This window comes from Idiotropiscis lumnitzeri, chromosome 3 (assembly GCF_059441095.1).
Source record: "Idiotropiscis lumnitzeri isolate Australia: NSW breed Sydney's pygmy pipehorse chromosome 3, RoL_Ilum_1.0, whole genome shotgun sequence".
NCBI lineage: Eukaryota > Metazoa > Chordata > Actinopteri > Syngnathiformes > Syngnathidae > Idiotropiscis > Idiotropiscis lumnitzeri.
In genome coordinates this window covers 23,175,826-23,202,142 of record NC_142393.1, presented here as the reverse complement: position 1 = coordinate 23,202,142, position 26,317 = coordinate 23,175,826, and the positions used below count along the sequence as shown (strand labels likewise).

At 41.2% G+C, this 26,317-nt stretch overlaps 3 protein-coding genes across 6 annotated transcripts in view; 2 read left to right on the top strand and 1 right to left on the bottom strand.

The window, feature by feature from the left end:
- The window catches only part of LOC148340477 (FERM, ARHGEF and pleckstrin domain-containing protein 1-like), a 42,084-nt gene extending 38,642 nt beyond the window's left edge, over positions 1–3,442 (top strand). For all 3 annotated transcript variants that reach the window (XM_088291906.1, XM_088291905.1, XM_088291907.1), the window contains exons 25-28: positions 177–337; positions 2,085–2,192; positions 2,453–2,604; positions 2,807–3,442. In XM_088291906.1, coding sequence (XP_088148032.1) covers positions 177–337; positions 2,085–2,192; positions 2,453–2,604; positions 2,807–2,882 — 497 coding nt within the window. In that variant the 3' untranslated portion in view covers positions 2,883–3,442. The remainder of the gene's footprint in view (positions 1–176; positions 338–2,084; positions 2,193–2,452; positions 2,605–2,806) is intronic.
- Positions 3,443–3,444: 2 nt separating this feature from the next.
- On the bottom strand, positions 3,445–5,572 carry LOC148340476 (gamma-glutamylaminecyclotransferase-like). The gene is made up of 2 exons (XM_088291913.1): positions 5,442–5,572; positions 3,445–4,104 (listed from the first exon to the last, which is right to left on the bottom strand). Exon 2 carries the CDS (start codon positions 4,083–4,085, stop codon positions 3,627–3,629), a length of 459 nt encoding a protein of 152 aa, XP_088148039.1. The 5' UTR covers positions 4,086–4,104; positions 5,442–5,572; the 3' UTR covers positions 3,445–3,626.
- A 1,233-nt stretch (positions 5,573–6,805) lies between these two features.
- On the top strand, positions 6,806–25,262 carry LOC148340475 (uncharacterized). 2 transcript variants are annotated; one of them, XM_088290762.1, is made up of 11 exons: positions 6,806–6,990; positions 12,131–12,276; positions 12,722–12,803; positions 14,053–14,188; positions 14,470–14,669; positions 14,786–14,922; positions 14,999–15,140; positions 15,235–15,516; positions 17,605–21,907; positions 22,043–22,945; positions 24,706–25,262. In XM_088290762.1, exons 1-11 carry the CDS (start codon positions 6,865–6,867, stop codon positions 24,714–24,716), a joined length of 6,468 nt encoding a protein of 2,155 aa, XP_088146888.1. In that variant the 5' UTR covers positions 6,806–6,864; the 3' UTR covers positions 24,717–25,262. The 2 variants fall into 2 exon arrangements, with proteins under 2 accessions (XP_088146888.1, XP_088146886.1); XM_088290760.1 differs by having other exon boundaries at positions 17,605–22,945.
- The last annotated feature ends 1,055 nt before the right edge of the window (positions 25,263–26,317 follow it).

The window sequence follows — 26,317 nt, the reverse complement described above, 5'->3', positions numbered from 1 at the left end:
TTGCTCCTTCTGATAGGCATGACTTGGCCACTAGGGGGCAGTATAATACAGTCACATAGACAGAAGAGTTTCACAGCAACCGTAACTTAACTACTCGATTGTGGAAAAACCTTCAAGGCACCACTGTTTATTAATGTATATTCATTGTAGTTATTTTGGGGTTTTTTTTTCCCCAGAGCTTCTGGAGGAAGGTAGGGCCGAGCACGAATCCGAGGAGGAGCTCTGTGGGTCGCGCTCATCTTTGGAGCGCCAAACTCAGCGTGGTAACACCACAGTGCATGTGTGCTGGCATCGCAACACCAGCGTGTCCATGGTGGACTTCAGTATTGCTGTGGAGGTAGTTACACTACTTTTTACTGTTTATTTCTTACTACACTATTCCTACATGATATTGCATGCCGCATGTATGACAGGTGCACCGGTGGTTTCTAAACTGGGTGGAACCTGACAATTGGGGATCCATAAAATAACTTGAAATAAGTTATTTTGTTATGACTCAAATTTAAAAAGATGCAAGAGTATTTTACCTATGCGTGCATGTCATTAAAACCTCAAATTATAAGGTACCCTTTATTCTTCTCATATGATTTTGATATACCGTCACCTTTATATGGTAGCGATCACACAAAGAACCAGACCACACATTGCAGGCAAAAGAGAAATCCCACACTCATGACATGCTGGGTCAAAACTGCGCACCTGAGCTGAATGTGGGAAGGCTTCATCTGCCTATCATTACCTTCTGGGACTGGGAGTACTCTGAAAACATCATTTTTGCCACCGTCTGGTGTACAAATATTACTCCAAATATTGCCATCTGCGCATTTAAAAAATGCATGATGGAAGATGAGTGAGTGAGGACTGTGTGTGTGAACAAGGAGCCGAGAAGAACGAGCGGCCGGGTGTTAAGTAGAGAGTTGAACAGCAAGTGTGTTTATACCTTAAATACTTTTCCAATGACAACATATGAAACCAACCCACCTAAGCGTGTGCGAATTTAAAACAATAACGCAAAGCTAATAATCCCAGCCGATATATCGTACCATCCTTTCAGTCCTGATGAGCCTAGTCTCCACTCCATGTCCGGTGTTATGTCAAAATGTCCTGCTCGTGCGAATCGGAGGCTGATTGGACAGACACACAACATTTTCAGGCTCCTGTGCATCTATATCATGTATGGTCCAACGAACATACGGAATTCCAACAAATTCCTCTTCCTCCTACTCTTCAAATACCCGAATCCTCACAGATACGTTTGAAATTTCGCTTTCTGAGTCTATTTCTGACTGTCTTAAAACACTTTCTATGTTGCGCTATATATACAAACAACCATGGCAGACATGTTGTCTTGGTATGACGTCACACTTTCGAGTTTGTCGCTCGGCAGAATCTCACTTGGGGAATTATTTTGTCAAATATACCAAATAAAAAACATTTTGTACTATGTGAAAAGATTTAATTTGGCATTTTCTGAACTTACTTCACACCAGGTCTTTAATGGCCAACATTCAAATTTAATAGCTAAGTATGCCTAATTGTTAATTAAAAATAAGGGAAAAGGATTATTATTAAACAGCATATTTGATGTTATTACGTCCCTAAAATTGGGGGGGGAAATTATGCAACTTCATGTTGTTTTCACTGTTTGCAGCATACCATTCAATACCACAAGTGGTACACACACCACTGTATGTACCATAAACCATCAACTGCACAGCCAATAAAATAAGGTCATTAATTGTTCCCATTCATCTACTTTTGTACCGGAATGATGATCAAATGGTGGACACGTTATCAGCACTTTCACAATCTAGTTAGTAAGTTGTATCAAAATTTCTCACTTGCTGACCAGAAGGCTTTGCTTGTAAATGATCCCAACATATTCCACAAGTCATCTTACAAAGGATACTTAACAGCATTTGTGCAAATGAAAATGTTTTGAATGATTTTGGCTCTTACGTATTAAGTATTTGATTCATGTCATTCAACAACTAAAATGATTTGTCATGCAAGAGTACAAAAAGTGCATATTTCTTTCCGCTTTCTGGTCCTTGTTAATATCCACATTGATCTACATCTTCCAGAACCAACTCTCTGGGAACCTGCTGAGAAAGTTCAAGAACAGTAATGGTTGGCAGAAACTCTGGGTGGTCTTCACCAACTTCAGCCTCTTTTTCTACAAGTCACACCAGGTTTGAGATCCTCGCAGTTGACCTCACCCATATTGTAGCTGGTCAAACAGTAACTAAACTTTATATCAGTTATGCCCTTAAATGAGAGGACAATAAAGTAATAGACAGAGACTGTTTAAAAGAAAACAATGCGATTGCCAATGTATTAATACAGCTAACTAACGTACGTAAGGATACAAAGTTCAAAGTGCAAGTAATGGCTCATTTGTCTTGAAAACGTAATAATATAATAACTTGAAACAACTGCGGTTTCTCGACAGGATGACTACCCTCTGGCCAGCCTTCCTTTGTTAGGCTACTCCGTTACCATCCCGTCCGAGTCGGAGAACATCCACAAGGACTACGTCTTCAAACTTCACTTCAAGTCCCACGTCTACTTTTTCAGATCGGAGAGCGAGTACACATTTGAACGGTAAACAGTCGATAGTTAGTTTCAAGCACGAAACACTGACGGTTGGATTTTGCATTCAAAAGTTAAGAAATTATTCAATTAATTTCACCCGTTAAGGTTATGGTGCATTTTAGTGTGATACTGAAATGTTACCCAAATGCCAAAATCAACCTCATCTCGTGTTTTGTTCCAGGGAAGTAATTATGTTCATGTATTTCACCAGGTGGATGGAGGTGATCCGAAGTGCCACGTGTTCCGCCAGCCGCTCCCTGCCAAGCACCAGAAAAGACCTTTATTGATAAACCAAAAGGAGAAGATCTGGATTTGCAGCTGCTTTCAAGCCCAAGAAACTTAATATACACCAAATCGTGCCACTTTGCACTAATTAATATCTACAAATCATCTTTTCACCTTCACTTTCTACAGACATACTTGGGAGCTTCTTCTCTGTCACGTTTCACTTTCAGCTCAGCTTGTTTGTATTCATAATGACCTGTTTATGCCTCTTGGCACTTTTTTCCCCCACAACTGCACACTTCCATCACAAACAAGACTGAACCATTATAAGAAGTCTTGTGCCGGTCTGAAATCATTTCAAAATCGCTAAATGGGTTTGTTGTTCATGACAATCTATTATACATAACTGCAGTGCCACTTTTAAAAATCACACATTTCTCCCTCATTTTGCAGCAACTTTTCGCACAATACTTTCCTACACTGTGAAACTGCTTTGCTTCATTCTTCAATTCATTACTTTGTCACATTTTTCTGTCTCATTTATACGGACAAAATTCTGAAGGTTTTGTTTTTCTTCTACAACCCAGACAATTTTCTACTCTAAATAAAGATGACAAGAGTGTGTTTGTATTCAAAAGAAAATATATTTTGTGTCCAGAAGAACACAGTACAGAGCAGAGTACAATTGGAGCATAAAGTTAACATTGCACAATAAGCACCTTTGCTCAATCAATAAATGTTGGAGAAACACTGTGGTCGTTCTCAAACTCGCAGAACAATGGGGAAAACGGCATCCATGGCAAGCTTTAGTGTGGTACGTACACAAGCCCGTGATTGCCTTGGGAGTCGTAGTTCTCGTGGTGAGGCAGCGAGGGCCAGTCTGTCTGGTACGTTGTTGTGTTGTACACAAAGGCCTCAGTGAGACCCCCCACCATGGACCTCTCCTCGTCGTCGGCCTGCCCCAGCCACTCCTTCACCATAACTGTCACTAAATTTCGCTGATACATGGTGGGCGTTTGTTCAAAGCCATCCAGGAAATCTAGCAAGTGCTCATCCACTCTATAGAGCTCGCCGTGAACATTGTGACCCTGACCTGGGAGGTTGAGAAGGAAAGGAATGTTGTACTCGCTAGCAATCACTAGGGGGAACCTCTCAGTCGTGATGACGTAAGCGAGCAACTGAGCAGTTCCAACGCTCTTGTCCAACATGCGGAAGTGGTTCGGCTGCCCCCTCTTCAGAGTGCCATAGACGAAGACTCGAGCCATTATTCAGGAAAGTCGACTTCTGCACTCGCGAAACATTACACAGTAAAAAAAAATTACTCGTCATTATTGAGGATATTTTTTTTAATTATTGTGCTCTAATAGAGCTGCTTGATTATGAAAGAATAATCACAATTGTTTTAGTAATAATTGAAATCACGATTATTCAAACTTATTTTTCGGGGGTCCAAAATAAAAAAATGTTTAAATGGAAACAATATTAAGACAAAACAATTTATTTTACACAAAGAAAACAGGTGCAAATGTATAAAATTGAGTATGGTTTCCTTGGATACACAAACAATCCATTAGAGTTTACTTGCTATACACATAAATTGCCATAGAAGTGTTGTAACTTTTAAATAAACAATTTCAACAGAACGGCCAAATTTTCAACTCAAGTCTACTTTCTTAAAATAACTACTAGTTTAGCATTTTCTATATAATAATAAATACTCTATATTATAGTCATTTTTTCCGATTATGCCAATTTTGTAATCATTGAATGCAATAATCGTAGTTGGATTTCGATTAATTGCTCAGCCCTACTCTATTTTAATTTTTTTACTGGTATGTTTTGTTAAGGTGTTTTTTTTTTGGGATAAAACAAAAAACCTTAACACCAGAAATTGGAAGGGTTTAGGCTGTCATAAGACAACATGTTCGCCATGAATCATTGTTGCAACTGACAATAATTAATCAAATGGCTTGCACCTTTGTCATTCAGCCCTTCATGAAACAGTCCAAATTTGGCCGAGTGTCAATATTTTCTGCGGCGACCATTAATTTCTAGCACCGAGTTCATAACTTCAAATGTTGCCAATGTATTCCTGCGCCACTCCCGCATGGTCACATACATTTGCAGTCACTTTACTTGCCAACAGTTTAAATATTAATCGTTGAGTTTGGTGAGTATTTTTTTAAGGTACAGTATATGTCAAACCTTAATTAAGCTTCACACTGTCTACTTTAAACGGTAACAAGTATAATTACTTCAGTTTTATGCCATGAAAAAAAATATTCATGAAAAATGTCTCGTTTGCGCACTTGTTTGTAAGAGAATATATTTATTTGTAAGTGCACAGGTTTTATTGGAGAAAATCCTAGGTTTCTGTTCATAAATCTGCATTTTAGTTTGATTATTTATCTTGAAGAAAATCAATCAGCCTACCCATCCAGACCGAATTTGAAGAGCTGGCGGGAAGTACTGCCCGTGTTAACCCCTGATAATCATACATACATATAAATATTCAACAGTAATATTCTAGTTAGTTCTAGCTGTATTGTTGATTTTCCGCTGTACGACGCGTAACGGTTTTTACACACCTTGCTTGATGGCAACACCGAAAAGTACTTTACCTTATGTCGGTGCAAGGAAAAAAAATCAATCTCCAACCATTTGAGTCTTACTGGGACCGGGACCTAGTTTGGTCACTGTTGGTCAAGATCATGCCAATCCCTCTTAAAAACGGAGGCTCTATTCGTAGAAATGTAATGCCGCCTTGATGGCTAAATCGTGCATCGACTTGGCCGCCATATTGTATGTGGCAATGTTGAGCGATTGCTATCGTACCATTCATTGACTGAAAATGTTCTACACTCAAAGTCAGATATGCTGGGATGAAGACGGAGAAATGATTGTTGTTGGCTATTGTAGAATCATTGTGCTATGAGAATGTGCTGACTTTGTGGTGGGTGTCGTACGCCGTTTTTTGAGGCCTTACCAAACGTCTGGCGAGCTATGTTGTCCATTTCCTGAAGATGATCCCGCAGCCGACAGATGTAGTCCAAGCCTTTGGCTCCATATGAGGTCTGTTGGCGGCTGGGACGAGGAGGTCATCCAGGTACACAACTCAGCTCTCGTGGAATGTCAACCAGGACCCTCTCCATCAACTGTTCAATTATGAAACATGATATTGCAAAGTCCAAATGGTATCACTTTGAGCTGCCATAGGCCTTGGCCTATGGAGAATGCAGTCTTGAGATGTGCTCCTGCTGCTAATGGGCATAATCGTTTTGAGTGTTGAGGCAATTGGGCACAGGGGGCACTTATGCTGTAAGTCTCCACAGGGTGAAGATGGAAGTTGGGCCTGCATCTTGCCTCTTGTTGGCAGGGATTACTAGTCACCTCCCCAAGGTGCCACTGGTTGCAGGTAGTGCTTGCTGCCCTTGTGAAGTTCTCTCGAAGGCTAAGCTTGCTTCTCCAGTTGGGGCCATTCATCCTCAATCCCTTCCTCCAAACTTCATCCTCTTTTGTCAAGCAGGCTGTGAAATCCTCAATCTCTCTGAGTGTGGTCGCCATCTGCAACTGATGTAACACCCTCGTTTGTGTTTAAAGGGCGACACAGTTGCCAATGCACTTCAGTTTATAATTCAGAAGCTGCTATCTGCCACAGCTCACGCCCAGTCAGTCACCCAACACACACAGACTCCTACTTAAACCCACCTTCAAGTTTATATGGCACTCCTACACTTTCATCGGCAAATTTCCTTTGATCCCTTGAATTTCAGTTTTCTCTTCCGGCTCAAAGACATCACGTACACACTTATGACAAAGTAAATCAAGAGCGACTTTTAACTGAATGCATCTACATACGGAACTACGTTTTTGGCGTATGAACCTTGTTATCCGCCCCGACGAGTTTACGTCGGCGCACGCCGAACCACCTATCAAGCGCTCTACTTTATGTTGCAGTAGCCAATGAACGGTCGGCGATGCGTACTGTGTTGTGTGGCTGCTGGCTGGGCAGTGGGCAGCTACGAGCGAGCCTAAGCAGCTAGTATGGCGGAGGAGGACAGTTTGCTCGAGTTGGAGGGGCTAGAAAAACTGTTACAATCACTGATACGCTCTTATTCAAGTGACGACTTGCGGGCAAACAGCAAAACGTTCTGTTCGGACTATTGTAAGGTAGGTAGTTGTAGCCCGCGTTGTTGACATAATATTTGTTGTCGAATGTATTAGCATGTACGTTAGCTGACTCCCCTCCCCCAGAACTGAATTGCTAGCTTTAGCCGCTATGATTGTGATCATTTGCAAGTAGGAACGAGTCGGTGCCATTTCAAACACAAACATGGTTTTGGAACGAATGTTAAAGTCGCTAGAGTAAGAACATAGAACGAGACACTAATTGGTGTTTTTCTGGCGACGTCTGTTTTGTACAGCCTAGCCTGCTAACATTACGCCTGAGCAAGCGAGCACGAATTTACCAACAAACTTAGTCAAATGTTTGCTGGGCTCAGCAATTGGCAGCAGTGTGCACTTTGCGACAGATTCGCTGGACCCCCAGATCCTGGTTCCAAATGTTGGTTGTTGATACATTTTGAAATCCTTAACAGTTAGCCACATTGTGTAATTAGTTTAGATAATTTGATGAAGGGACAGGACACAATCCTTGGATTGATTCCTATTGCAACAAATTACAGAAAAAGAAAATGTTGCGTGTTGTACGGAGTATTTCCCGTGGTGTGTGTTTTACTTTGGCTGACTTTTGATTTGACAAAGTCAAAAATGTTCATGAGGAAATATACAGAATGTTCCTCAGAGGATGTTATAGACGTACTATTACATGTAAAAAAGTATGTTTGTTTGTTTAATGTTTACGATAAGACAACTGAGGAGAAATTCTCTTCTGCAATGCTGACCTGGCTGCAGACAGCAAATAAAAACAAGGCCAACTAAAGCAAATACAAACACAGGCTATACAATATGATATACTTAAAATCCCTCCCACAAAAATCAATCAAAAATACACACACAATAATAATGCAATCTGAAATATGTCGACTAAACCTTCGTCGAAATACACCATAGCTCCCTGCCTTCGCCCAACTGTTAACTCTTCAAAGATGAGTCTCCTTTGAGCAGGATGATGGCACCAGGGTCATAGATGTCACCATCACAGTGTGCATCACATCACTGCGTTCTGAGTTTGAAATTAAGCAAGCAACTGCAGTCCTCCAACTGCTCATAGTTCACCGGTTGGCGAACAACACATATGCGGAATGATTGGTTCAAATATTTTTGCCCCATGTTGTCTCTCGCACTTCAATGTGTCTGGGACGCACCGGCTTCCATGTTGGGGCGAGAGGTTAGTACTGTACCCATCCCTAGTTGTGACACATTGCATAGAAGCTGACATGATTTAGGCTCACAACATAGTAACTGTTTGCTCCAAGAGGCTTTTGTAGTCACAGTGATTACATTTTGGCACACATGTGCGTAAATGGTTGAAGAAAAGCATTACTCAATGATGTTTCAATTAAATAATCAAATTAATGATAGTAGTAGTCTTGAAATATCTGGCAAAGGCTAATTTGTTATATATTAAAGGGGCGGGTGGAACGGTGGACGACCGGTTAGCACAATGGCCTCACAGCACAGTGGTGCAAGGGTTTGATTCCGGTTCTAGCCTCTCTGTGTGGAGTTTGCATGTTCTCCCCATGCCTGCGTGGGTTTCCTCCGGGTACTCCGGTTTCCTCCCACATTCCAAAAACGTGCATGGCAGATTGATTGGACATTTAAAATTGCCCCAAGGTATGAGTGTGAGCGAGGATTGTTGTTCTACGTGTGCCCTGTGATTGGCTGGCGACCAGTTTAGGGTGTACCCCGCCTACTGCCCGAAGATGGCTGGAATAGGCCCCGCGACCCTAATAAGGAGAAGCTGTTCAGAAAATGTATGGATTAAAGGGACCCTTCATTGACACTAACATTGGAATTTATCTAATAGGCTTGCATGTAAAAATGACATCAGCACTAAAATGCTCCACCATAAGACTCTGTAGTGCTAAGTTTTTGTGCAAATTTTTTTTTTTTAATTTATGTGATTTAGGACAAATGGGCAAGCCCCCATTTGGAGCTCTGCTAATTTTTTCCGGTTTCAGCGTCTGCATCACAGCAGGGAGGCAAGGGAGGTAATATTGCTCAATTAGACGACCAATAGCCACCAAAATGCAAATGCACATTACTTCTCTCGATTGTCCACTTAGACAGGCTGAAGCGGACACCGTGGGGTGAGGAACATTGTGATTAAACTGTTCGACTATTTTCTCTCTGGGCGGCACAGAAAATAAAATACAATAAAAAATACATTGGCTCTCACTGACAGCCATTGACAGAATTTCCACACACACTCACTGCAACATTCAATGGCAGCCAAAACATGACCAAATACAGAACAGACGTATTATAATGTTACCCCCACACACACACACACACGCGAGGATTTTTTATTCTTTAATTTGCAAGACAAAAAAGACCAACCAACTTATAGATATTTGCCTCAATGTCTCTTGAGACAGACACCTACCAAAAGCTAGCGCTTGAGCCTGCAATCTGCCTGCTCTAAAAGTCTTCCACGCCCACCTCCCTTCATCGCTTTTCAGTCTAGTAATTACCCATCAAAATGCAGTCCGTGCGATTACAAATGTTTTATCAAATTGCGATTATGGTCCAGCCTGCCTTGAATGGCCTCCTTCATTGATTGATTTTAGCAAAAGTTGTTTTAAAATCAAAGTATGTTTTATATTTAAATAGTGAATGTATGTAAATATTTTTCTTGCGTGTTTAGTTATACCGTAAACTTCAACTGGGGTGTCATTCAACAGCCTGAAGGATGCTTACACACAGTCGGTATTAGTGGTGTCCTGAGCCGATATTTGTATTGGGTATCGGTCCGTTATCAGTCAAATTAAATTGAATTTCATGTTTAGCGGCGGAGGTCATGTAAACATAAGTGGGACGTTGCAGCAAGCCGCCGTCGAGCTTCTGCGGGTGATTTGGCACAAGAGCAACAAGGTTTTATGCATTATACACTGTTTGATTAAGGCCCGATTAATCAGTATTTTTTCCATTTTTTTTTTGCCACAAGTCCGCATCGGCCAAAAAAAAATCCATTTCGGTTGGGCCCTGTCATTATTATCCACTGATGACTACCATAAGTGGATGAACTTTGATCCTGTTCCATAGTGTGAATTGATGCATAAAATTCACTCTAAACCCTTCATCTTCATGTTCATGTAATGCCACGCACTTCACAATGCATTTGAGACGAACTGACAAGCTTGTTTTGTGTAGTTTAGAGCTTTCTGCTTTTAGGTAGGCGCTAACTAATTGTTACAAGCAGCAGTAATGAAGAGTTGCTTTCAAAAGCTTGTTTTTTTTGCATCCTTCACGTTCATTCCTGGTTCTAATCAACTTGTGTGCTAAGGCAAGCCACAGTGTAAGTTAGTGGTCTCTAACATTATTTTGCGACACACACCGTTGACAAACAAGTCAATGGTTTTCACAGACCGGCAATCATTCACACGTGGGAAGCTTTGGTGTAAAATATGACAACTTTGATGCTGCTTTGGGTCTGTGGAGAATGCGTGGCTACTTAGTACTCGTTAAATTGTTAATGATAAATCATCTACCTGTCCAAACTCCTCTCGCATTATCATGCTTTCCACATCACGTGGGTGCAACTCAGCGAAATGATTCAACAGAATTGAGGACTCACCTTGCACAACGGCTCCATTTACTCCATGTCACTTTGGAGATGCAGTGGAACTTCTGGTTGCAAACTTAATTGGCTCCTTGAGCCCGTTCGTAACTTGAAACGTGACCAGCACAATAGATGATAATGCAAGCCTCCAATGTGACTTCTAACACAACACTATGTCCATAAACCATAACCAAATTGTAGTGGACATCAATGAAAATATGAAAATCATAGTTTGAAAATATTACAACGAAACTCACAATATTTTGGACGATAGTCATGTCACTATCTTGCGGGGGTGCTCTTGGCGTATGGGGTGTCGCACGCCCTAGTACTGGAGGTTCGATCCCTGCACGACAGGTGTTCGAGTTCGGTCGGCAGTAAGTCGAATTGTTTCCCAGTAAAAATTGGTTTCTCACAGATTCTGTTCATATCGTATATGGACAGAATTTCTAGTTGCAGGCGTGGTGTTGAGCGTGTCCAGTCTGCTTTTTGCAGATGATGTGGTACTGTTGGCACGTACCATAGTCTTATTGGACCGGTTCGCATCCGAGAATGCGGTTTGGATGAGGATCAGCACCTCCAAATCTGAGACCATGGTTCTCAGTCAGAAAAGGTTGGAGTGTCCTTGCCATGTTGGGGATGAGATCAGAATCAGAAAGGCCTTTATTCTTCCCCAAGTGGAGGAGTTGAAGTAGCTTTCTTCACGAGTGAGGGGAGGATGGAGCGGAAGATTGACAGGCGGATCGGTGCAGCGTCTACAGTGATGCAGACTGTGTATCGGTCTGTTGTGGTGAAGAAGACCGTTAGGCAAAAGGAAACTCGATTTACTGGTACATTTATGTTCCTCCCCTCATCTATTTTCATGACCTGTGAGTCGGTCAGGTGAATATGTCTGAATGTATCCTCTTAATATTTGACCACTCGACAACTTTGCGGGGATGCATTTTTATTATGTCGTGGCTCAAGTAGCTGCTCACCATCGTCTCTATGTGCGTGCTCAAACTAACACACGAAAATCAAAGACAAGTCTTCCAACAATGGCGACACTCATCCGACAGCCATGCCAGTCACTTCATCAGATGCGCGCTGACATACGATGACAGCCAAAACACACGGGACGTTTTAACCACGCGAAAGGTGAAAAGGATCAAGCATGTTAGAAAGCTGAAAGTTAGCACGGATGAAAGCTAGTGCGGCAGTGTCAGCTAAGCGTTCTGTGAATCCCCCTCTCCCTCCCGCTGTCCACTTAAACTGCAGCTTTTGTGATTACAAAATCGCCCATTCTCAAATTGCGTTTAGATTGCAAATGCAATTAATCATCCAGCCCTAATTTAGTTGATTACTGATCATGTTCTATGATGATATATATTGATAATGAATTATTGCCCAGCCGTAGAACATAAGTAATCATTTTCAAACTAAGTGAAATTGGGAAAATTTCATGGAGCTCATCTGCTGATCTCACATGGCAGATTTAGGGTTGCCACAGCACCCAGGTTGTGAATCACTGGTCCTTGTGAATCACTGGTCCAAATCACATCTGTTTTCCTCTGTATGTGCATGCAGCTGGTGGAAGAGTACGCCTGTCGCTGGCATACACCTCTCCCTCGGCTCCGGATCCTTGAGGTGGCCCTGTGCCACTTCTCTCGGGCCTCATCCTCCTTCACATCAAGCTGTGATCACGTGCTTCAAACACTCAGTAGTTTGGCCTTGTAAGTATGAGCGTCCTCAAACAGGCTACCTTTCTTTCCATATAAACCCGAGTCCGATCCATTCCAGCAATGCAGACTTTGCCTTCCTCCATTTGTTTCAGATTTGCAGGAGATTCCATAAAGGAAATAATAGAAATATAATTAGTGTGTTTCAGTCCACATTGAAAAAAAAAAAACTATTATTTATTGTTGGACTAATTTAAGAAAAAAAGTCAGTCTTTAAGACAAAGGTGAAATGTGAATGTGCTTGTTTTGCTTTGCTTTGCTTTGCTGCTGCACCTGATTTGAGCTCACTTTTTTAGATTGTCAAGATTGTCATTATTCGGTTGAATTTGTATTGTACAACTTCAGCCGTGTTAAACATCTTTGATTTCACTTAATCCAGAATGTAGAAATTCTTGATTTATCTTGATCCGTCACAGTTTTTTCTTTGATCTTCACACAGGAGTGTTTTTGAGGTGCTGCTTTTCTTTGATGAGCAAGATTTCCACAAAGAGCCATTGAAACGCTTCTCTATTAAATTCCAGGTGATTTCTTTTTCCTCTGTTACACTGAAATTTCAACATTCACTCCATTCAAAAAAGCCAGTTCCATTGTTTGCCGTAGACTGAAAAAAAATTGGTTCAACCTCAAGAGATAAAACGGATTTGGTTTTTAGATTTATCTGAACAGATGTGTGTTGGCGTCTGTGTGTCCACATAAAGCAGAAGGCTGAGATACGCATAGCATAGTGAGCATGAACTAATGCAAGGGAAAGTCAAAGCGGTATTTAATAGAGACAACACGCAGGCAAGATTAAAAGAATAATGGTTATTTCAAAGATTTCAAAATTATTGAAAAATAAACCTTCACTTTTCATATTTTCTGCTTCATATTCATCAATAACTTCTCAAGTCTGAGTAAAATGGAGCAGATGCAACTCTGTCACTCGAATCACAGCAACGGGGTTGCAAAGCCGGACAAACGTTAGTTTTCTCGGGACGAGAGGCTAGCTATTTTGCCGTTACTGCTGACAAACTTACGTGAACAAGTAATGAAAAAAATCAAAAACAATAATTGTCTTATTCTGATTATATGAATAACAGCATGCGGTAGAGCAAGACATTCAATCAAGGCCAGCTATGTAAAAAAAAAAAAAAAATAGAAGATAGGACGTACCTTTACTCTCCCCATTCTTTTGGAAAGCTGTTTGATGTCAAGTTCAGCGTTATTGTATGATTCACTGCTTCTTCTACGATGCTGAAAAGATTTATGGTAACAGGGTTGCGACTCGTTTGTGGGAAACACACTAAAGTGTTGAAAACGGCTCCTTCTGATTGACGATCCAATGTAAATGTTTGTAAATACAAGACAGATTTTGGTCGCATGAAGAGTGATGATTTTGGAGGTACCCGACGTCAGCAAAAGATGCACCACATTATAGGGTGGGGAAAGTTTGATTGACGTATGATACAAAAATTGTTTTTCAAGATAATTCTTCAGAACCGCAATTTACCTGGTTTTCATTACCTGTAGTTAATTTTCTTTAATTTCTTTAGTTACTGTGTGGTTTTCTTAAACATCAATGAAACCTGAAAAGTTGATCTCTTTTCCACCGGTCATCTTTTGTCAAACTTATACATTCAGTCTAGAGCAAATGCTATTGAAGTTGTTCTTCGAAATGTATTTAAATGTTATGAACGTCAACTTTATCATCTCTGTTATTGAAAAACTACATAACTATAAACTGATAACAGATAAAACATTATTAACCTGTCCCCTCTTTATTTATTTTAGGAATGTCATTTTGCCCTCTTAAGGCATCAGAATGTTCACTTACTTCAGGTTGAGCCTTTGCTTCGTGCTGGAGGCACTTGGGCCAGTACAACCTTGAAGGAAATCCTCAGTGAATCCAATTTTCCTCAGAATGAAGGTAGGGAATGTTATAATATAACTATTATAATAGTTTGCTTTCCCCATATTTATTGAATTATTTTGCTGATACAAAATGCACTTTTATTTATTTTTCGCCACCATGCATTCTGTGTCTTTGCATCTTACTTAATCAAATATTTTTTTGCTCACTCTAAATGTTGTTGATGTACAAAAGAAACAGGTTGTTAAACACAAATACAGTTGATTGCACGAGTGTATTCATCGCAAATAATCGCTGTACATGTAACTGGGAAACCTTGTAATTTTGCTTTTTCTCAGTGGACAGGTTCCTCAGCTCTGAGTTGCCAGTATTCTTGGAGCTACGGGTGCGCTACCTTATCTCCTGTGAGCGCGTCAGTGAGGCTTTAGCCCTGGCCAAGTGTTGTATTCGTCATCCGATAGCAGGGAAACACTTGTTCTTCCTCCAGGTCTACCTCACGTGGCTTTACAAGACGCAATACAATCAGCTGCTTAAAGAGGTAGGTGGAAAGGAGGCGGGCAGTTGGTCGTTAATGGCCGTCTCTCTCTGCTGCCATTTAGTTGAGCTTGGATTATTTTGTCCTTAAATCCTAACCTGAAATGTTTTTTTTTTCAGGTTGCTGACCTCACTGGTAAAGATGCAGTACACATAATCTGCAGTTTAGAGTATGAGGAAACAAACGAACTACTGTTAGCCTTCTGCCAGGTGTTTCTCTCCCAGCAACTGTGCAGGGGAGACATGTACTATTTATGGTGGGTTCATGTAATTCAATGTTTTTTTTTTTCTTTTAACGTTGTATTAACATCGCCTCCTTGCGGCCCTGTGCAGGGAGCTTGTTTTTGTCTGGGGCAGACTTCACAATCGGCTGAATACTTCCAAACAAGCTTTTCTTGAGGAAAGCCGTCGGCTAATGCTGTCTGCCACCAATGTCAACTCAGTCTTCCCATTTGTCAGAGTTGTAATAGAAAAGGTGAGAATAGTACAGATAAAATCAATTTGGCTATTATTGAGACCATCTCTTGCACCTGATTATTTTACCTCCCTTTGTGTTTCTGTCTTGCTAGCTGGGTGAAGACGGGGTCCAGTTTTGTGTGGAGCTTTGTGCAGATGCCTTGAAATCTTGTCTCCCTTGTGACGTCATCACCAAGTCGCTGATCTACAAAACTATTGCTGGCCTGCTGCCCAACGATCTGGAAGTGTGTCGGGCATGTGCGCTTCTTGTCTTCTTCTTGGAACGTAGCGTGGGAGCATACAAGACGGTGTATTTGCTGTACATGCTTCCAGACCAGGACTACCACGTCGAACACAGCCCCATCAGAAATCAAATCCGATTTGAAACACTGCAGGTAAAGCTCTATCGCAATGCACAGAATTTATTAGGGTCTGAATGGCATAATTGTAGGATTTAATTGAAATAAATTATAATGCTTAAATCAACTTATTTTTGGTCCCCATAATATTTTTCCATTAAATTAATGAAAGATTTATATCATAATTTCTTCTTTTATTCATGCAATACATATTTTGTGTACAACACACTGTGTTGTTTGACTATCAACCTAGGCGATTTTGTTCAGGCTTTGCTGCATCGAGTTACTTGAATGATATGCTTGGTGAAGTTTTTATGCTGAATGCCCTTCTGATGCAACCCACCCACAATAGTGGCCTTGAAATGGGGGATCCTCTAAAGGGTCTTGTGTCCGCTCTGCCCAGGCTTCCATCCCCAAACCCTGTGTGCATGAAATCAAGGCGTGCTAGCCACTGAACCAACCTACAGTAGACCTTGTATAGAACATACTATAAAATGAATTTAAATGAAATAAAAATGAAATGATGCGCAAATACCCAATGCCCCAAAAAGTCCCAATCAACATATGTGGTTGTACAACTTCTTTTCAAGGAATACAATGAAGTCCAAATAATTTAAGTGAACACAACATTCAAGTAATATTTAGGAGTACCAAACATTCCACGAGAATGTTAGCAACATAAGTTTGTCGTCTGGTTAAAGGCACGGTTTTATTCATCTGTGGTGTCTTTTATTTATTTAATTTTTATATAAACATTTAAAACATTTATCAAACATAAAGGTCAAGTATGACAATGAATACAAATAGAACACTCATTCAAGATCAAGATGAACAAATAGAGGAAAGGAAAACAAACAAGGAAAACAAATAGAAATCTAGAACAATTTAATGCATCAAGTCATGTAATGCATGAGGTTTTATATAAATACATTTGTAACAGTGCAAAATGTCATCGTTTTCAAAGCCTTTTGTTTGTCAGCATAATGTATTTTTTGAATTAGCTATGAACGGCGGTAAAGCATGGCTTTTTCTGAGGAATTTCCAGCAATGAATGTGCTATTTTAACATACTGTGGTGTCTCACTTTAAACACTGGTGAGCACCATGTAATGACATGCATGACTTGGAAAGAAGAACTCTGCCGTCCTTGCAAATCAATAATGTTGCACTACGTCCTGAACTGTATATAGAGTATATTAAAAAAAACAAATACGAGACTGACTGTTGAAAATACCTCACCCACCGTACCCAAATGTTCAGTACAGGCCTAGACAGTGACCCCCGCTTAATGTGTAACTCTTTGCAGTAATCCATGGCTGTCAGATGTGGTGATTGATAACGTAACAAAGAATGCTAATGTGATACACTTTCATATCACATCAATTAGAAATATATCTTGTTATAAAAGAACACACGCTTCAACTACCGTGAGACGACGGTGCGATATTCCCATCATAGGCAATGCATGTGCATTGACAATAAGTCAGAAAATGCTAATTTCTCAACCAGCTTTTATGAAGCTTTTTTTTTTGTACAATCAGTGTGTACAAGCAATAAATATGCATGGTTTGGTTTTCGTTCTTATTTATGGTAATGCCGGTAAAGCCACACTTTTTCCCAGAATGCTTTGCATGGCGGAATACATTTCCTTTTTAAAAAGGATGTTCATCCCTGCCATGTTTGTTTTACCAGTAGTTTGTTGAATGAATGTGTGCAATATGTTTATTATTATTATTATTTTAAACAATCCGTGACTCCAGGTTGCGCGTAAAATAATGATGTCCCGATTAAGTCCTCCCATCAATTCAATGCTCACCCAAAAATTCCTTGTTAAAAATCAACTTTTATGACTTATCAATCATTCAATGGCGGTATGTAATTGATGTATGTGAACATTGTGAAGAAATCAGAATTCTCAATATTTAGTTTCTGTGTGCTAATGTTTCTGAGTACAAGATAAGTACATTTTTAGGGAACATAAAGTAAAAAATAATATGCCAACATCGGTCAATATGCCGATGATTTTTGCTGACGTTAGAAGGGCCATAATCGGCTGATTTAATCGGCTGGCCCTCAAATTTACATCTGTATAATACAGTAATGTATTATTTTTTTTCGTTGGCAGATCTTGAAGAAGGACCTTTACTTTGACCCAGAGTTCTGGAACCTCATTGCTTTGCGGACCAATTGTTTGAAACTGATGAGTGATAAATTGGTTGATGCTTCCCTCGAAGAACTCATGGAGGAAACATGGGTCCCGAGCTACTCTTCCAAAGAGTTTTCTTTTGTGTATTGCACATCAACAGGAAGTACTGATAATGGAACAACAGAAAAGCCCCATCATAATGATGGCAGACATAAAGAAATAAACTCTGAGGAGGCATCCCAAAAAGTCAAGTCGGGCCAAGGCAAAACAGGACTGAATGAGAGTAACGCTGTGAAAAAAAAGGCTAACCACAGGTCACGATTTGCAAAGGGAGCATCCTCTCAACCTTTGAGGCGCTCATTTTGGCAGCTTGACAGAATACATGACATAGGGTCTGGGCAGCTAAGACGAGCTACCCGACTATCTGAAAAAGATCCACCAAAACGAAAGATTCAAAAACCTAAATGGCTACTGGAAGATTCTGGTAACCAGCAAGAGTCGAAGCTTCGGAAACATGGTTTGAGACATCGAAGGGTCCATCCGTCGTCTGCCCAAAAGAAGTCTGAAAATTGTCAACCTAAGAACAGCACACAGCCCAAGGTGTCGGAAAATTCTTGCGCCAAGCATGAGAGAGGATTTCCACCGGACTCAGCTCCGCAAATAATTTTGGAGCTGTCGCTACCAGACAATGAGCTGATGGGAACCTTCACTGAAGATTGCAATAGACTGCAGGGCTGTCCTCCGATGCTCTTTTATAAACCAACACTAAAGCTTCCTCACCCCTCCAATCCTGTGAAGGTATTGCATCGAAAAGAGGTCATCCTTAGAGCAAGGGATGCAACTATGCTCGTTCAGCTCTTGCACTGTTATGCTCGCAGGCCCAAAGGAAAGGGTAACGGGTCAAATATTCATGGATCCGTATCAATAATCACACGCTCCTCTGCACATGGGAGTCCCCCCAATGAAGCACACAAAGGGCTTTGTGCGAAACCTAGTGCTGAGACAAGGGTTGTTTTGAGCTCGGAGGTTGCAGTTGCAATTGAACATCCAGAACCACCCAGCCTAGTTTTACAGTCCTCAGCAAAAGAGTTCTTAGAAAAGACAGAGATTGAAAAAGTGATTTCTTCTGACAAAGTAGTTGCGTTAAAAGGAACAGAAAATCATATTTTAGGTAAAACTGCACCCTCTCTAAACACAGACAAAGTCCATGCCTCAGTTAAATCGTTAGAACTTAGTGATGAAACTTCCGTTGAGATGAAGGTGACTTTTGCTTCACAAAGCCCCGCAGTGGAGAAAGTCACACAACAGCCAACTGCAGCTTCCACTGAGTTTTCTCAGACCATTTCTACCCCAAGCAGCCAAATAGAAGACACTGAATACACCTCGTCAGTGTCCAGTACATTAACTCTTCAAAGCTCTGACTCTCCAAGTCACATGCCTCTCCATGATGGACAAGCTCCTGTAAACATGGATGAAGAACAAAATTCAAATCCACTTTTCGCTCATCCTGAAAATGACAAAACGTGTGTTGACGAGTCCAAAGACATTACGGTGGATGCACAACAAGAACATTCTAACCATATCGATGACGTAGTAAAAGACATTGTCGCTCACTTCCCCCCAGTTGAACTTCCTCAAGACATTGAAAATTGCAAACGACCTGCAGACATTAACTTCCAGGAATCAGTGCTTCAGAATGAAGGCAATGTTGCAAATACCTCCAGTCATACAGTGCCAGAACTATCAAACGCTGCTTGTAGGCAACAAAATGATCAAGAAAGGTCCGTTTACGAAGACGATGATGATGACTTTGAGGACGATGAAACAATAGAAACAGAGGAATCCAAGTTGGAGTACTGTTGTACTTTTTGTCAGAAAGATTTTAAGGGCAGACGTGTAGTGATACACGCAATGTTCCATTTCCGTAAGGATGAGTGTATGTTTTGTGGGACCACGTTCAAAGATGACCTCCTGGCCATGATGCACTTGTCTGATCATATTGAGAAGCTCAAAAGAAGCAAGGAGTTAGCCAGTAACAAAGCTCAGCAAACTGGTGTGTCAGAGACCAAAGATTGCTCTCAACCCAAGACCTCTGTCAAAGCTAATGTTCCCGACAGGCTGCCTGGCCATCACATTAGTAAAAAGCTGAGGAAGTCATCTGTTTTCAATGAATCTGTTAGTCATCCAGAAGCACACTTACTATTAGAATCAAGAAATTTGCGATCAAATGACAAGCCAGTCGATAGTCTGTTCTTTCAAGAAAATGAGCAAAATAAGTGCAGTGACAGCAAATCTCCCGAATGCAAGGTGAATGGACTTATTGGCAAAAAGCATCAATTTGACCAAATGAAACAGACCAATTCAAAAGCTAAAGACAACCAGACAACCCCAACACATGACACTAAAGACAAAGTAGGTGACCGCACAGTGGATCACTTGATGCCTACATCTTGTGAGTCCTTTGCATTATCGGTCCAGAAGAGGAATGACTGTTTTAACGATGATGTAATTGAGGACAGGAAGAAGGTCATTCAGGAGAAAAGGGTCGAGCCTCTTGCGAAAGTTGACTGTCCAGCAGATGGATGCACCTGGTCTACAAACCTTTCTAAAAACCGTGTTGCTCTCCTCTACCACGCTCTGGAGCATCACTACGGTGACATCAAACCTTTAGAGCTGTCTTTAAAAGTCGCAAACAACAAGTGCAGCATTTGCATGAGGGTTTTATGGAGTTTTGAACATTTTCAGCATCATGTGGAAAGACATCGGCTCAGTCCTCGACATCCTTGCCTTCATCTGGGTTGCACGGCCAGATTCAAAACCGGAAATGAAATGAGACGCCATGCCAGAAAACACAGTCCACTGCAGGCAGTGTGCTGTTTACCTGGTTGTTCTAAACTATTTATTTGTCTCTGGGCACTCAACCTTCATGAAAGAGAGCACTATGCTTCCAAACCCACCAAGCCCGTAAAGACTGTGGTTCAGCAGACGGACGATAAACCGAACTGCATGCAAGTAAAAGCTGTAACCTCTGCTATGAAGGGAACTTTGAGCGAGTCAACTCGTAAATTAAGGGGGCGTGCATCTCATGACACGACAGCAAGAATTGTCAGTGTTCCTCCTCCCAGTGTAAAAACCTCTGATGTGAAAGGCGAGCTGAAAAGGAGAAATGAGTCCAAGCATTCAAACGTTTTAAAGAATCTCTCCAACAAGGACACTACCACAAAGCCCAGTAATCACTGTTTGAATCTGAGGTTAAGAAAGTTAAGAAAAGCTCACACATCAGAGACTACTCCGGTGTCTAATAAAAGCCTGGAATTATCCATCTTTAGACGCAGGAGCAAATTGAGGTATCAATTCAAGAAAAAGCAGGTCAGTGTTAACCAAACAGAAACGTTACCTCGGAAAAGAGGCCGTCCAAGAAAGTCCAAAATAGCAACACATGACGAAAATACAACTAAGGACCAAAACAGTCAAAGTCTGACGAGCGAAACCCCAGAAGGTCCTCAGACATCAGCGTCTCCAGCGGTTAGTAACCAGTTGGAAATGACAGAAAAGCACATGCAAGTCAATGATGCAAGCAAGTTGACGGAAATGCTACACCAGAAATCAAAATCTCAAAAAACTTTGAGTGGGGGAACCAGGAGCAGTTGTGTTGATCAAAAGATGTCCTCGGGTAGAGGGTCCGCTCTAACTGCGGCATCGCGGAGTTCAGTTGTCAATGCTCTTAAATTAAGAGTTCTAAATTTGAGGAAGCGCTGTGCTTCAAAAGACAGTGAGTCTTCAGGACCTAGTAGGGCAAAAAAAGAAAAGGTTTCACTAAGAAAAAGTCCCCGCACAGGGTCAGCGTTGCCAAAAGCTTCAAAGTCAACATTTCTTGATGTGGCCCAGAGGTCTGCTGAACAAAGGGTCGCGAAAACACATTCCTCCAAAGGTAGCCCTGCTACTGCCGCAGTGGGGACGAAGAAGACTCTATCTAAAAAGAAGAAATCAGAAAAGACGCTTCATTGGAAAGTCGTTGGTAAAAAGAAAGTTGATTTTACAGTCTGCCCAAGTTTGGAAAAGAAGTCAAAGGAAGAACATAGAAATGTGACAAGTGAAGAGTCCAGTTCCTCCACAAACAAGTTGAAGAGAAAGTCCAGGGAAGAACCTTCAAATGTGACTAGTGATGGCTCCAGTTCCACCACGTCCGATTTGAAGAGAGAGTCCGTGGAAGAACCTACAGATGTGATGAGTTGCTCCAATTCCACCACAGACAATTTCAAGAAAGAAACAATGGGAGAACCTTCAAACGTAACAAGTGATGGCTCCAGTTCCACCACATCCATTTTGAAGAGAGAGTCCGTGGAAGAACCTACAGATGTGATGAGTTGTTCCAATTCCACCACAGACAATTTCAAGAAAGAAACAATGGGAGAACCTTCAAACGTAACTAGTGATGGCTCCAGTTCCACCACATCCATTTTGAAGACAGACGCCAGCAAAGAACCTTCGATTGCGACTAGAAATGACTCTAGTTCCACCCCATCCATTTTGAAAACGTCCAAGGAAGAATCTTCAAATGTTACGAGTGATGGCTCCACTTTGACCACGTCCAATCTGAAGAGAAAGTCCAAGAAAGAACCTTCAAATATGACTAGCGATAGCTCGAGTTCCACCACTTCCATTTTGAAAAGATCGTCCAAGGAAGAACCTTCAAATATGACGTGTGATGGCTCCGATTCCACCGCGCCAACTATTCAAGCTGAACACACAGCACATGAACCCACATCGTCAAAGGATGTGCCGTTGAGGAAGAACAAAACGGAAAAGGGAATTAAACAAGGTGAAAAAAAGACGAGCAAGAAAAGACGACGTCTGGACCATAGTACTGCTAAGGTGGCAACTGAGTCAAAAAGTGAAGCTTCAAATGTCAGTGAAGTGAAGGCTGGACATGTGGACAAGTGTGTTGGTGAGCAGGTGCACGTAAACAAAACACCTGAGTATGCCAAAGACAGGCGCGGTCAGTCACTGAAATCAATGTTACCAAAAGAGTACGAAGGATCCACACTGTGCATCGACACGCTGGCCGAGTACGGAAAGAAGCACATGCGTGCGCCTCCCACAGCCTACCTTGACGAGAAGTTCACCGCCATGCCCAAAAGAAGGAAGGAGATGGCATTTGACATGTCCACCTCGTTTGAGGAGGATGTCGTCACTACCGCTCCTCAGAGACAGCGGTGTGCCAATTGTTTCACGGCGTTCAACAGTGCGGAAGAGCTGCAGAGTCACCTCCACCTCCGACGCTGCTCCAACCTCTTTGGCTTCGACTCAGATGATGAGGGTGAGTCAACACCTTTTCAGAATATTTGTAAATAATTGGTGCCAGGGTACTTTTGAGTGAAACAAAAGTGAATGACTTTGGCTGAAAAACGTATTTTGGGTTTGCTTTTCATAAAAGAAAAAAGGGTGAATAAAGTGCTTGTCGGAAATAGTTGTACAGACAAGTAGAAGGGGTTGAACCGACTAGTCCACATATCGATTTAACCGCTCCGCAATGACCGTGTTAGCTTGGGCTTGTTTGACAAATTTTGGCAACAGCATGCGGGGCCCCAAGCTAAAATGGTGGCGTGTTTGCACAGCAAGTTTGCAGCGGTGCTCAAGCGTGTGGCAATATATTTGTTAAATACAAGACTAAAATATTGACTGCAGCTGCATGGCAATCTGAAACGGCAAAATTTTCACTTCCACCATCGTCAAATTCACAAAGCTCCCTCCTGTAACAGTGCAAAGACAGACGTTAAACTGCGGCATCTGCTTAGAAGAAAAGTGCTGGTCAATCAATAATTCACGGTTAATGTTGCTTTCGAAATAATATAATTGCTGTAGTGTTTGTCAGCTTTTAGTCACCATGTCAAAATGCTAATTCACCCATCTCTGAGCTCATCCCACCAGCTCCGCCCAATCCAAGAAAATGATTTAGTCCTCAATCGTAAACTTGTATGATTGGGTAGTGTTTGCGTTCTTGCGCTATATAAATAAAGTTGTATTTTAGCAAAGGCTTTTTTTCACACTGCAGGGATATTTTTTTGTGTATGTGACCTGTATCTGATTTATTTGTTTTATTTAATTAGTTTTTAAATGACCATATGAATGGCTCAAATCTTCTTTTTTTTTTTTAGGGGGGGTTCCCTTCCCCCAATTACTACTTGGGCCACTTTCATATGTGGCCCTTGATGGGTTACGTATTGGATTTTTTGCAAACACAGTCTGAACGGCGAGGTTGCATATATTCGACCGAGACGTCGTCATGCGCTCCGCACAGGAAGGGAAACACAGACTGCTCGGAAGGATATTGACTGTTTGATAGTCTGTGAATCTGCAATCAGCTTTATACTTGACTTTAATTTAATCCCACATGAACCATAAAGTGTACATTTGTGGTGATAGTTGTAGCCACGTAGACGGCAATGACGTGACATCATATTTAGTGATGTCTCCATGAAATATTATTGGAAAATGTTGCCACATTTGCCCAAAATACTGTATTTCCAACTCCTGAATATGAGATAATCAAAAGGTACGCTGGACCACGATTACTTCTGTTGCAGTGACGCCGTCTCATTCTTCTTGTCATGCCGGGGATGCACATGTTTACACACTAAACAGACTGAGGTCACGTTTAATATGTACCGTGAACACTTACACCAAAAAATACAAATTGAGCATTAAGACCTGCAGTGTGCACCTAGCATCAAAAGTGACATTAGTCATTTATCCCAATGATCGCGATAACACTGCTTGAACTTCCCCCATGTCTATTTTGAATCAACCTGGCTGTTGAAATGTTAATTACGGCTGCCGTTCCATCTTCATTCAAAGACAATTTACGTCACGTAACAGCTTTCTTTTAAACTGCGACGGAAGAGAAGGCTCAAATCATTCTGTTTTTGCAATCATTTTGCCTTGTTCAAAAGGCTGAAAAATGTCAAATTGGTTCCATTGGAGAAAGCTCAGCATGTGAGTACGTATGACGTCATAGCGGAATGTCTGCTATTGAGGCGAAACTAAAGCTGAGTCACTTATATATTCTTTGTGTTGCAGTGACTAGCTGAACAACCTGACTTGAGTCCAAGTGGGTGGACCTTGTGGATGCAGAACTGACTGGCCTGTGGAACCTGTATGGGACTGTGGGTGGATCAGGGTCCACTGCACCTCTTTAGGACTTAAGAATATATAGACATGTACAGACCAAAAGCGCCACAATGGCGATATTTCTAAATGAGGCCTGAGAGCTAGCCAATGAGTTAAAGGCCGACAGAAGCCCAGGCAGTTTTTGCGGAACAGTTTGCACTGAAGTGCCTGCTCTGAATCCACAGGCTCCTGTTTCACCAGAGTCTGTACTTCATACAACACACGGACAGAACTGCCGCAAGGATACTTTCCCCCCCATCAGTAAGCCATATTTAAAAAAAAAAAAAAAAAATTTAAGAAAAAAGACTTTGTTTGCATTTTGCACTTGTCGTAATCTACAAGGTTATTAACTACTAACATTGAACATTGAAATGCAGTTTTAATTTTCAACTACGCTAATCTGATTTTGGTGCGGCCAGTAGGGGTCAGCGTGCACTCAAATTTCTTAAGTCTTTCTTACCCTAACTTATTAAATTCTCGATTGCAGGTTTCCTCACTACGCAGGTAATCTCTGAAATATTGCGTCATTGTCATTGAATAGACCTGTCTCTGCTATAGAAATTGCCCTGTTGTCTGTCAGGCTTCCTTCAACGAATAGGACATTGCGGAACCACAGTTTTAACTGTTTGCAGGAAGCTGCAACAGGTTCTATTTATTTTATTTTTTATATTGTAAATATTAGAGTTTCAATTGCTAATGTCAGGGTTTTCTGGAGCGCAGTTTATATTTGTTTTTGGAGAAAATAAAACTTATTTCATGTTACTGATTCTGGTTTTATTACTGCACGCACACTCGTTAAGTTTTCAGTGAATTTCTTTTGTTCTTTATAATAACCGTGAAGGGTTGTTTAGATGAGCCTGCACTGCCAGGTGTAGCCTGAGGCTCACTCATTCTGCATGTCTGTGCAGGTCTCTTTGTGTTGTATAATAATACAAATATTAGCTTTGGAAGACTTTAATGTTTTGATTGATGAACAATGTCCATACATTTTTTTCAGTAGATTGTTTAATTGTGGAGAGGAAGGGGGGGTGGGGGGTGTTAGGGCTTCAAATATGAAACACTTGAAAGTTGCTGTTTTTTTTTTTCCTTTTTAAAGCTCTCTTGTTTACAGTTGGATTTGAGCCCTAAAATATTAGGACTCATTCTTTTAGCACTGTTGGCAGCATTACCAATCAAAACATTGACTTTGGGGGAATGGTTTGCCTTAAATACAGCATTTCACAACTGCAGAAGACCATACTTTAAATATGAAGAAATTAAATATTAACATTTTTATATTGTCTAGGATCATTTAAATTACGAGTAAAAGCTCTAGATCAGCCCTACAACAGGAATTGTATTGCATTTTTGAAGTGAATGGCTTAAAAAAAATTGACACTAAGTGGTGTGCAGGAATTACAAGACGGACAGTCTGTGCCCTCTGGTAGGAATGCAAACGATGAGTTGGAAAAGATTGGTGTCAAGTTCATACTCATGCCGCTGCGACATCTCTGCAAGGCTCAACGCTTCCACCTCGCAGCCC